At 35.8% G+C, this 12,981-nt stretch overlaps 1 protein-coding gene across 1 annotated transcript in view; it reads right to left on the bottom strand.

The window, feature by feature from the left end:
- Positions 1–12,981, bottom strand: part of vat1 (vesicle amine transport 1) — a 70,609-nt gene that overhangs the window by 44,156 nt on the left and 13,472 nt on the right. The window contains exon 2 of the mRNA XM_030141556.1: positions 9,859–10,066. Coding sequence (XP_029997416.1) covers positions 9,859–10,066 — 208 coding nt within the window. The remainder of the gene's footprint in view (positions 1–9,858; positions 10,067–12,981) is intronic.

Raw genomic sequence — 12,981 nt, 5'->3', positions numbered from 1 at the left:
GTGACACTTCTCTTGAGAAGAATTACTGTTAGCCCTTTATGTCCTAAACTGCTGCCAGCAACCAAAAGCACCCACTGATGTAAAATCTTTAATAACTTCTGACCCACTAATCTGATCAATAAAGTAAAATGCAATTTTTTAGCAGCATCAGATATAATCCACACTGTAAAAAAAATCCTGTTGTTTTTACGGGAAAAAACTGGCAGCTGTGGTTTCCAGAACAATACTGTAAAAAACACATCCAACTGTAAACATATTTACGGAGTAACGTGTAGATTTAACATTTCAAATATGTAGATTTAACATTTTAAAAACACGTAGATTTAACATTTCAAACATGTAGATTTAACATTGGATTTAAATGGTCTGCACTTATTTAGCACATTTTCTCCACCCTCATGGTGTCCAAAGCACTTTCCAAATCCACCAGGTCCAATTGGGAACAATGTAGGGTTCAGTGTCTTCCATGTAAACTTTAACATATGGACAGTCAGAACCAGGATTCGAACCACTAACCCTATGGTTATTGGACGAGCCGCTCCACCAACTCTACTAACCCATTAATTTACAAATTTAAAATGTTACATTGTTAAATGTTTACTTTTTTATAACTTTTTTATATATATAAAAAGCAAATATGCCGTTATTTCAACATTATGGTATTGCAATTTAAACAGCACCACATTGTTTTTGAATTTACAGTTTTATTTTCTAAAAATAATAGAAGTACATCATTTCTACATACAAATCTGGTTTTGTTCACATGCTCTTCCTGTAAAAACTACAGCTATATTGGATTCAATTGTTAACACAAAAATCTTTTCAAATAAACTCTGCATTGTATTGTCACTTACAGGTTTTTTAAGTGGCAATTTTACAACTTTTTGGTGTTAATTCTACAGTAATTTTTTTTACAGTGAATCTGGATGTTCAGAGGCTCCATAGTGAACAACAGAAACGTCATCTTCTGCAACACTGATTCACCACTAAAACCCATGCAGTTTGACAAATGACAGTGGATGTAGACATGTGGATTTATGTTCAGTTAATTATATATTTTGCTGAAAAAGTCACTTTTTCTTCAGTTTTCTCTGTTTTGATATAATAATCATTAAACTCACTCAGAGCTTTTACAAACAGCTATATTATCAGTGAATTAAATTTAGGAAAATACATGATTTTCAGTGAAAAATGCAAAATGCACAGAAAAAGTTAGATGAGAAAAGAGTTTAACGACCTATTGGTGATTCTTAACATGATCAGCTTGTGTTCATAAAGTACTACTAGTTGTTACATAAGTTTTAACAGGAAAATGAATATGTGCAATTGTGGCTGCAGTTTCCTTTGCAGTATTAGAAAGATATGAGGCTGAAGGAAACACACTGATACACACACACTGATACACATGCACGCTCTTTCTTCTCTGGTCCTGTCACAGCAGATAACTTTGATCTCTCTAATCACAGAACATCAGGAACCATCTATGACAGACTCAGGGGTCGGACCTCCCACTCAGTATCCAGCACCGTGGGAGCCATGCAGCCCTGTGATGCAGGAAGACACCGACGTTCACACTAGTGACACCTACTGCCATTAAACAGCTTTGAATTGTGACCAGTGCACGGCTGTAGAGCGCGGATGATAATGATTTACACATGGCCAATAGAATGGAGTGCAAAGAACCAGACTGCTAAGCAAATGTTTTTGTCATAGCTTCAGTAATGTGCTTTTACAATCCTGATGTCCGGACAGCTGGCGAGCCAAGACTGGCAGCCCGCCCTGAGAAACCAGAGACGCCGCCTCGACGAAACCAAAAGGGAAAAGTGTCTTACACCACACATCCACAGCATTCCTTCTATAGTGAACATACTATGTGCTGAAAGCCTCCAGTAGTATGTGTTTAACAGGGTTGAGTGACATCAGCCGGATGATATAGTGAGCACAAACAGTTGGGATTCCTCTGTCGACCATCAATCCCACAACTATGTGACTGTTAGCTGTCATTCAGCTGCGTAGGGACAACTGCAAAGCTTAATGATAATCGTACAGATTCACTCATTTCACACCAGGGGAAACATCCACCTGCGTTGGCAGCTTCCCAGGGCGCACTGTAATTTTTTTTTTTTTTTGTCTCCAAAGAGGAAACAGGCTCAGGTTTCATTATGTGTTATCAACGCCCACACACTGTCCCAAATGTTCAGGGATCTCTTTCTGTTCCCTCTGTACAGTAAGAGTGGGAATGAAAGGAAAAACTGTATTGTAAAAATGTAGTCCAACAGATAGCGAGAGGGGGAAAAAAAAAAAAAAGAGGGAGAACAATTTCTTTTGGCTAATGCACTTCCATTCTCTCCAGCTGGCCCGACTGTGTAAACACTGCAAAAGCGAAGCTCTCATCACACCCTGAACCAGGTGCTTTTACTCCCTCAGTCCCCATCACCATCTCCCTCCCACTCACCCTGAACTTTGACCTCAGAGTCCAGGTGGCAGGTGCTACAGTGTTACAACGCCGTCCTAGAGAGACATCGACAAGCTATATCTCATACAGACCAACAATGGGAACCTCTCCAACAGCTATAATTTAAACAGAAAAAGAAATGCATAAACAGGAGGTGCGGGAAAGGAAGAGGTCTGGTACTGTAAACATTCACAATCATTTCCTCGATGCCATAATTCAAAGGTTTTATTTTGTGTTGAGCCTTGGCAGAGAATTGCATAACATTCTCTAAAGACAAACTCAAAAGGCAACAGTGAATGCTGAATTAATCTGTGTGGCCGCTACTGTAACTACACTTGTTCAGTGTGTATGTATTAGGGATGTAACGATTACCGGTATAACGATAAACCGCGATAAAATTGCAGATGGTTGGTATTACCGTTAAAATTCTAATTATCATGATAACCGTGTTTGATTACTGCACTTTTAGGGGAAAAAACACCTATGTAAAGATATGCCTTTATGTCAAATATTTGAGTATAGTTTCAATTTATTACAGTTTTAATTGTATATACCTAATATTTGGAACCAATATTCACTTTTAAAGTCTTTGAAAAGGTTCGTTAAACATCTTTGTGTTATTTATGCTAAAAATTCTATACATTTTTCAAATCGGATTTTTGTGTTTTTTGTCCTTTTGTGCTTTTATAGTAGGTTAAAGTGAAAAAATAATAGACAGATGATATAGATGAAGTTGTGCTGAAAAAAAAGATTCCAAACATGGGTGTAGTAAACATTTGTGTATATAGTATATAAAGGCAAAATCAAAAGGACTGAAAAACGGACAAAATAGGCTCAGACCAGTAAGGGTTAATATTTGAATGTTTCTGCCAATAGAAAGTACATTGTGCCAATTATTTTATTTGTTTGTTTGGGTTTTTTTTTTTTTTGCAATATTCCATATAAGTAGTTTTTGAACATTTTGAGCACAGTTTCAATAATACTGCGATAATAATGATAACCGTGATAATTTTGGTCACAATAACCGTGATATGAAGTTTTTATATCGTTACATCCCTAATATGTATATAGTTGCGGAAAAAATTATTAGACCATCGAAAGTCATCAAAAACACTGGTTAAATATGCACATGTCTTTTGGAAATGTGATAAAATAACTGATGATGTGTGGAGTGCTACAAAAAATAATGGGGTATGAGATTCCAATGTGCTGTGAGGAACTGTATTTGTGTAACTTGTGTGATGGAAATGTAGTGGGAAACGACATACACTTGGTTAAGGTACTTTTAGTGGCTTGCAAAAAAGATATTACAAGGAACTGGGGAAAGACAGAACCACTAACAAAGGACCAATGGATCACAATTATAGAAAGAATATATACAATGGAAAAAACAACTCACAAACAAGCACAAATGGACAAAAAATGGAATAAATGGACTGATTACAGAAGTCGGAATGGTGGAAGGAGTGAATAAATCTGAATATAATGTCATGTAGTGTACCCGAGCAAGGTTTGTTTGTTCACTTTTTTTTGTTTTGTTTTGGCTGATTAGGTGTTTGTAAAATTTCAATAAAAACTTAGGTGAAAAAAACAAAACAAAACACTGGTTATGCAATCAAGTCCTAGCTCCTGTGTGTATCATGCGACTAAAACAGACAGAAAAGAAAACACGAAATGCCTAAAAGCACTGTTTTTGTCAGCACAATGCCATAGATATTGATGTAAGGACAAAGTGATTTTGGTTATTATCAAGAAAACATGGACAATTTCTAGATATCAGCTCTGAAATTAAACTCTTATGAGCTTTTTTTGTTGTTATCATTATATTTGTCCAAATAAATGTACCTTTAGTTGTACCAGGCATTAAAATGAACAAGAAATTGAAGAAAACAAGGGGTGGTCTAATAATCTTTTCTGTGACTATATATGCTTCTATTTGTGTTTTTGGTCTGTATTTTTACGTTTGATCTTTGTTCTGCTTATGCTGTGTTTAAATGAGCTCTAGAAATAAACTGCTGGGTTGACAAAACCCAAGATGAAACAGTTTAACCCTCAAAGACCTACACAGCCACTGGCAACCAAAAACATCTACTGAGCTAAAATGCATAATAACTTTTCAACCACTAATCCTATCAATACATGTAAATAATTCAGGTAAAATGCAGTTTCTCAGCTTCTCAGCAACATCATGATCTTCTGCGACATCGATTCACCAGTAAAACCCAAGAAGTTAGAAAAACAAAAATCATATTTTTTTATTTTTGCTGAAACAGTCACTTTTTCCTCAGGTTTCTCTGTTCTGATAAAAACTTTGAATGCTTTTTGAGATTTTACGAACATCTACAGGGTGGGTGAAAAGTAACTAGGCATTAGAAATTGCTTATAGAACTTTTAGTAACACTGAAGTCATGACGAAAAATTTTTTTAAACAGACAACACTAATGGGGATTACTTATTTTCTTATTTCTTATTCATGGTTTCAGAAGGTTCTCAATGATATCCCAGATGACATCCTTCAGAAGGTTGTTGATTCCATCCCTGCCCATTTGAGGAAACTGGTTGACTGCACCAGTGCTTATGTTGAAATGTGAAGACTTACTTTCAGTTACCCATGTAATAAAGAACATGTATTATTTGTTTCAATAAATTTGTAATAGGAATATGGATTTTATTACCAGTTTCTTTTGATCAATGTATTTTTATTAAGTCTTTCAAACATACAAAAAGTAAGACAAACACTGAGACATATAGCAGAGGTATAAGACACCACAAAAAAAAAAAAAAAAAAAAAAAATTAATTAAAAGGGTCCCACTATGTAATTACCCAATCACTTTGTACACAGCACACATTATCCAGAGTCAAGGTGCATTGTCAGCTGTTCTACATAAGAAATAAAAGGATGCCATATCATATTAAACATCCCCATTGATCCATTCAGTGTATATCTAATCTTTTACTTTAAGGAAAAACATGACATCACATATCCATCTGCCAAAGGAGGGGGGTTTGTCATTCTTCCTATTTAAAAGAATGAGTCACCATGCTAAAAGGGAGGAGTAGGCTATACTATTTAATTGTGGCCTTTGTAGAGGAAGAGCTTCTAACGGTACGCCAAAAAGTCCGATAAAAGGGCAGGGGTTTGATTACCAATTTTTAACCCTTTCATGCATAGTGGTCACTACAGTGGACAGGTATTCAAAGCTGTTATCTTATATATTCATGGATTTTATTGTTTTAGTTCCATATCAGCCAATAAAGCGGACGTACCATTGGTGTAACTTTGCTGTTCTTGATAAACCTGATCTGCAGTAACATGTTTGAGTGTAAGTCAATTCCTTGTTATTGTTATTAGACTGTAATTAACATTTTTTTTTTTTTTAACAAAAAGGTTTTTTCTTTTTACGTATTATCTCCATAAAGTGAGCAGTAACTAATATTAGACTATGTTAAAATGTGACAAAACATCAGATTAGCAGCATTAGAAAAATGTATTTCATAGTTTTCACACAGAATATTAGTAAATACATGTTTCTTCGCTTCAAAAATTTAACTCATGGTGTCCAACTGAGTGGATATTTTTGCAATTCCATGAAAAATAGGTTCATTAAAAAAAAAAAATTCAACTGGTGTGTTTTTTTGTTTTTTTTTCATGCCTAAAGAGGAATAAAAACACTCAGGAAAAAATCTTGATTAAGGTTTTCATAATTCATGCATGAAAGGGTCAATGCCTAGTTACTTTTCACCCAACCTATACATAATCAGTAAAGTAAGGATCGGAAAACACCTGCTATTTACTGAAAAATGCAGATAAAATAATAAGCAGTGATAAATCACTTAAGATAGGTCAGACAAATACAGAGAAAAAGTCATTTGGAAGTGGCCACTAAAATCCCTCTGTCTTTATGTGTGGTTTTTAGTTGCACGATTACAACATTAATTCACTGACAGTTATTAAAAGCGACAACAGCAAGAAGCAAAACACTGTTGGTCTAAGGCTGAGAATTAATTATGAATCAAATCATCACTTGAGATAAGTAACGTTGATAAAAAGTGATGCATCCCCGAACTATGATTGACATAAATGACAAGGTTTGAAGTGTCCTCTGATGAATGCTGTGGTTTTTTTTTCTACATTTGGTCACGTTTCTTTGCTCATGTCATCAGGGGTGATTCTAAGGACCCATGACTGACTGGGGAAGAGAAAATATAATATAAAAATAATTGACTTTTCACCATAAAAGAATTTTTGCTACATAACGCACTAATAATGGATCCTCTGTACGAGCTTTGAGTATGCGTTCATAGAAAAGTGCTATATAAATCTAATCCATTATTATTATTATTATTATTATTATTATTAATAATAATAATAATAATAATAATAATAATAATAATAATAATAATAATAATAAAATATTGGTTCTGTGCATTAGTTTTGTTTTGTTTTTGGTAAAAAAGAATAAAATCCAGTCGGGCTCATCCCCTTTGCCTTCCCCCTTTTTATGTCAAGATATGGTTTGGTCCAGGGGCACGCGTTTGTAGCTGATTGTAGGAAATATACTTCCATCAAAAACTACATTTTATTTGTATTTGTACATCAATGTAAAAAAAAAAAAAAAGCCTGTTATCATTAAAGATTATTATTAAAATATAAAACATGGCTTGCACCTTTCTCATCAGTCTTGCACAAAATCATAAAATCTATATTAAGTGTGGATGGGAATTGATAAAAATGTAGCGATTCTGGTTGTATTATCAATATAACGTATTGATTTAACTCCCTATCGATTCTTATCAGATTAGAATAAACTATAGTACAAATACCTTAGTTTGCATTAACTCTGTAATGTCAAATATCCACTAACATTTTGCATTTGATTTGACCAAACCTCATAAAGGTGTGATAAAAGGAGTGTGGGATCTACCTGCTGCAGCCTCTGAGCCTCACCATCATCTAAATGTAATTCTAGGACATGGAAATTATTCATATACAATAGTAAAAGCAGGATGACACAGTGAAACGATGCTAACATTAACAGTATTAATGGAACCCAGAAGAGTTTAATGTTAGCGGCTGTGACAGAGGACACCTGGCTGTAGGCTCCGCCTCCAAAGTCGCCACCTCCTTCACTAAACAGCCAATCAAATATGTTACCTTGGTGCAGTTTAACCCATAAAGACCCAGTGCTACTTTGGTGAAAGTTCCTAAATGTTGTTTTTTTTTTTTTCTCTATATTTAACCTTTCTGAAGTTATTTATCACCATTTATTATAATATTATCTTCTGTGTTTTGCATTTTTTTGGTGAAAAACTGTTTTTTTTTTTTCCTATATTTAATTTACTGATCATGTAAATGTTCATAAAAGCTCAGATTAAAATTGAGTGTTATCAAATCAAAAAGAGAAAACTGGAGAAAAAGTGACTTTTAACAATCAATGAATCAATGTTCCAGAAAATGATGGTCACTACAGAGCCTCTGAACGTCCAAATGGGTCATATCTGATGACCATGAAAAGATGACAAACTGCATTTTACACCAATTATTTACATGTATTGATAGAATTAGTGGATCAACAGGTATTAAACAGATTAGATCAGTAGATGGTTTTGGCCATCAGTGGATGTTTGGGTCTTTATGGGTTAACTGGATGTTGAGGTTAAATATTTTTGCACGTTTGAGGTATTTAACCCTTTGTCATAATGCAGGGGTGTCAAACTCATTTTCTTACATGAGCCACATTCTGCCCAATTTGACCTTCAGTGGGCCACACCAATAAAATAATAGCATAATAGCCTATAAATATAGACAACTCCAAATTTTTTAAATGCAAAAGATAACATTAAATTATGAAAACATGTACATTTTACAAACTATCCAAACAAAAAAACATGTGAATAACCTGAAAAAACTGAAATTTCTGAAGAAAAATAAGAAAAAATTGATCAATATTATGCCTCAACTTATGATTTATACATGTGCACTACAGATCCGATCCACAAAGGCACAAAACAGGCAGAATATATTGTTTTTGTCTTTAGACATTTCAGGTTGTTCATATTTGTTCAGGTTATTGATGTTTTATTATTAAAGGATATCAGAATTTAATGTTTTTTGCAGTAAATCAAAGAGAAAAAAATTGGTGTTGCCGTTATTTATAAGCATGATGTCATATTTTTTTCACATTAAGCCAAGAAGAAAATTTGGAGTCATTATTTCTAGGTCATTATGCTATTATTTTCGAGTTTGATGCCCTTGACTGTTAATGTCTTCTGCACTTTGCAAATTCATCCCACGGGCTGGACTGGAACCTTTGGCGGGCTGGTTTTGGCCCCCAGGCCGCATGTCTGACACCTGTGTTATAATGAAAGCTCTGCGACTGTTGTAAATGACCCTGGTGTCGTCTTTACTGGTCAAATACAACCACACTTTAGAGCAAGGGTGTCAAACATGCGGCCCAGGGGCCAAATGCGGCCCGCCAAAGGGTCCAGTTTGGCCCCTGGGGTGTTTTTGCCAAGTGCAAAAATTCCATAGTCTTGAATTGAATTAAGCAAAAAATAATAATAATAATTTAGCTTGAATTAAGGAAAAAATCTTGAATTAAGCAAAAAAAAAAAAAAAAAAAAAAATTCAATTAAGCCAAAAAATATTCTCAAATTTAGCAAAAAATCTTGAATTAAGCAAAAAAAATCTTCAATTAAGTAAAAAAAAAATCTTGAATTAAGCCAAAAAAATTCTACAATTAACAACTTAATTTTTGTTCTTTGTTTCCATTAAATTATGAAAATATTTACATTTACAAACTATCCTGTAACACTAAAACGTGAATAACCTGAACAAATATGAACAACCTGAAATGTCTAAAGAAAATTCAGCACAATTTTAACAATTTTTCTGCCTGTTCCTCAGTGTTTAGTGTCTTTGTAGATCTGATCCATAATGCACATGTAGAAATGATAAGTGGAGGAATGATATTGTTAAAATTGCACTAAATTTTCTGACGTTTTTAATTTAAATTTCATTTTTTTCAGGGTTTTGTTGTTTTTGGGGTTTTTTTTGGGATAGTTTATAAAAGTATTTTCATAATTTAATGTTGTTTTTTTACACTAAAACAAAGACAAAAATTTGGAATTGTCATTATTTATAGGTTATTATGTTATTATTTTTCTGGTCCGGCCCACTGCAGACCAAATTCAGCTGAATATGGACCCTGAACTAAAATGAGTTTGACACCCCTGCTTTAGAGGCATCGGAACCAAAACACAGAAATGATGTAATGACGTTGCAGAACCAATAAGCAGAATATTGTTCCATGCCTGCACAGTATTATATTTTTAGGGTTTTCATGGTTTGCAGCACTGAATTGGTGAGTCCCAAAGTGATATTTTTTTCAGCATGTCATACCTGCAGCAGCGTGGACCAGGACGCTCTGGTTGGGCCTCAGGTTGCCGAAGTCAAACAGCATCATGTAGGCGGTGATGTAGTTGACAGGGAGCGCCGCTGCCTCCTCGAAGCTCATGCCTTCTGGGATGAGGAAGGTGTGGCTGGCTGGGACCACCGCCACCTCCTGCCACAGCCCGAAGCGGTTCAGCACCATCACCTTATCACCCACCTAAAACAGAAAAAATAGGAAGACCATGAGTAGGAAACAGGGAGGGATTGAGTCTGGAACAAATCAAACCAATTTTATTAAATAAATCAGCACAGAAGCCTAAAAATATTTTAAATTGAGCTGCTGAGTTTAGACAAAATCCACTGGCAGTTCAATACCCCATGAGGCTTTGTTACTAGAGCCTTAAATGATCTACCATCTGCAGCACCGCGATTTTTTTTTAGCAGCAGTGGGAATGATGTGAGCTCTGTAACAGGAATAGTACGAATGTGGTTTGTTGTTTTATTCACAGCGACACAGCAGACATGCAAACATGCAGCCACCTCATCCTCTGAGTTTACACTGCAGAAAGAGTGTGAGCAAACATGGAGGGCGATAAACCACAGAACAGTTAGACTAGTAACAGAGGCAGGCCTGGGTTTATGGACCAAAACACAGAAGAGTCAGGGCAGGTTACATACTGCACAACGGACATGTAGAGTTTTACATTCTCCAACAACTGAGATCATGTAGAATTTGAATAATAGATCAGTAGATATGCACGAGTATCCCGGTTATGAGGCTTATCCCAGCTCTGATCATATTCCGGATATGACATTTACATGATTTACAACGCATACTCCTGTATATTACACAGCCGCATGGATTTAACTAAACAAATCCTTCCGATCCTTCCATTGGATGAGGACTACAGTGATTCATAAGTTTCACCTGCAATATGTTCTTTAACTCCGACTGATGCAACCAGGAGCTTCTCATTTCTTACAGAACCATCATAAAGGTCAGGGTGTGATTTGTTGGGGTGGGTGGGGGACAAGGTTATAATAGTTTTGGATTTTGTCATTATAGTTTAGTTTTATTTAGTTTTGACAATTTTTCTCTAATTCAGTTAGTTTTAATTCGTTCTTAGAGCAGGTTTGCTAGTTTTTATTAGTTTTCATTTTTTTCTAAATGCTTAGTTTTAGTTTTGTTGTATCTTTTATCTTCTTCGCCGTCGTATTCAAATAAATCCCAGACAGGACTCTGCTGATTTCTCCCAACTTTAGTCTCCATGTTTCCAGGTAGAGTGGGAATGAGAAGACGACTCTAAACGACAAGTGACGAACAGTGTCGGACCCTGAAGTGCCGTGAACTAAAATTGCTAGAGCGAAATAAATCGTTTTCGTATCAGTCTGACATTCACAAAGACGAAAACGTAGCGAATTTTATCCATAATTTTTATACGTTTTAGTTAGTTTTGTAAGCACACAATACAGTTTCAGTTATTGTTTTTTTTCTTTTAATTATAGTTTTTATTTATTTCAGTTGATGAAAATGTTTTTTCAATTCTAGTTTTCATCATTTCGTTAGTTTTCGTTAACGATAATAACCTTAGTGGGGGTGATCAGCCCCCTCTCTGGTTTTGACATCCCTACTTCTGCTCAATGAATTTCATCCTCGGGGGGGGGGGGGGGGGGGGGGGACAGTCAACCAATGGAAATAACAGGCAGGTTGTGACAGTTTTCTTCCACCTATATCCTACATTACTGGCACTAACGTTCATCTGAACCGAACTGTTGGCAGTCTCAGAATTCACGAACGTCCCCATGCACTGGGGCACGATAAAGGGGGGGTAAATGTGACAAATTCATGGGGCCCAGCATTTGTGTGTCCAGTGGATACATGTTAGAAGTTGTGAAAATTTTGTGTAAGATCTGCTGTATAACAGAGAAACAGAACCAGGAAGTTGAACATTGAAAGTATGTAAAGTTTTGCTTTTGTTTAACGCCAGCATTGCGTTAGTTATGGACCACACCCCCACTTCTATAACTGCCACCCCATGCTTTGACAAAAAAAAAAAAGAAAGTTTTTTTGACAAATCGCACCCTGATAAAGGTCATATGGTCGGATGAGTCCAGGTACAGAGAAGCAGATGAAGTGATTACCCATCATGCCTAGTGCCTACGGTACAAGCCCCTGGGGTTGATTCCAATGGTGAGGTCAAAGATCAGATTTGGAGTTGGTCCCTGAGCACCATCAGTGGCAGCTTATTGCTCTTAATGTGTTAAGTGCTAATCGCTAATGCTAATGCTGGGTGCATTAGAATGGGTAAAATGCAGATTGAATTTCCCTGTGGGTGTTAAAAAAAAAAGCAGTTTAACCTTTTCCTGATTATCCTCAGTGACCAGATCTGAATCTAAGTGGATTTATTTCTTTGCTGATGACACTGGCATATTCCAAGATGACAATATCAGGAGTCTTCAGGATCAGACCTGAACCCTATTAAGAATCTATGGGATGTGTTGGAGAAGTCCTTACACAATGATCTCTACAGTCATCACCAATTCCAGACTAAAAATAATACAACTATGGATTGACATAAATATTGTGGCATTTATTGTGACACTACATAAGCACTGTGTGATGGAAATGATGCAACAATGAGTGAGTGTTGTAATAAAAGCTAAAGGCGGTCCAATTAAATATTATGTGTGTGTGTGTGTCTTTCTGACTGTGTACTAGCAGTATGAGGCTGATAACTGCTTGGTGTTTGCACAGGTGCCTGTAATATTTACAACACATGCCAACAATTTAATCTGACATTCCTGCGACTCAACATCACCGTCCTCTGTGGTGACCTGTCGATGGTGGCTTGTGGTCGACTGTTATGTGTGATGCTTTTGTTTTTTTGTTTGTTTTTTAAAATTTTTACGGTTGATAGACTGTATATAACACTGTATATACCACCAAATGACAGAAAATAACTCCGCTATAATCTGCATTTATTCATTACTATTATGTTTGTGTGAGTGTTCTATTTCTGTGCTCCGCCTGCAGTGCACTTACTTGAAATGAAAAAATGAGGAACGTTTCCACGGCAGCCACAGTGACAGGGCTGTCTGCCACAGTCTATGCTGGTGCACTGGAGATGTGTC

The sequence above is a fragment of the Sphaeramia orbicularis genome, chromosome 8 (genome assembly GCF_902148855.1).
Source record: "Sphaeramia orbicularis chromosome 8, fSphaOr1.1, whole genome shotgun sequence".
In the NCBI taxonomy this organism is placed as follows: Eukaryota; Metazoa; Chordata; class Actinopteri; order Kurtiformes; family Apogonidae; genus Sphaeramia; species Sphaeramia orbicularis.
This window is presented reverse-complemented; position numbering and strand designations above follow the sequence as displayed.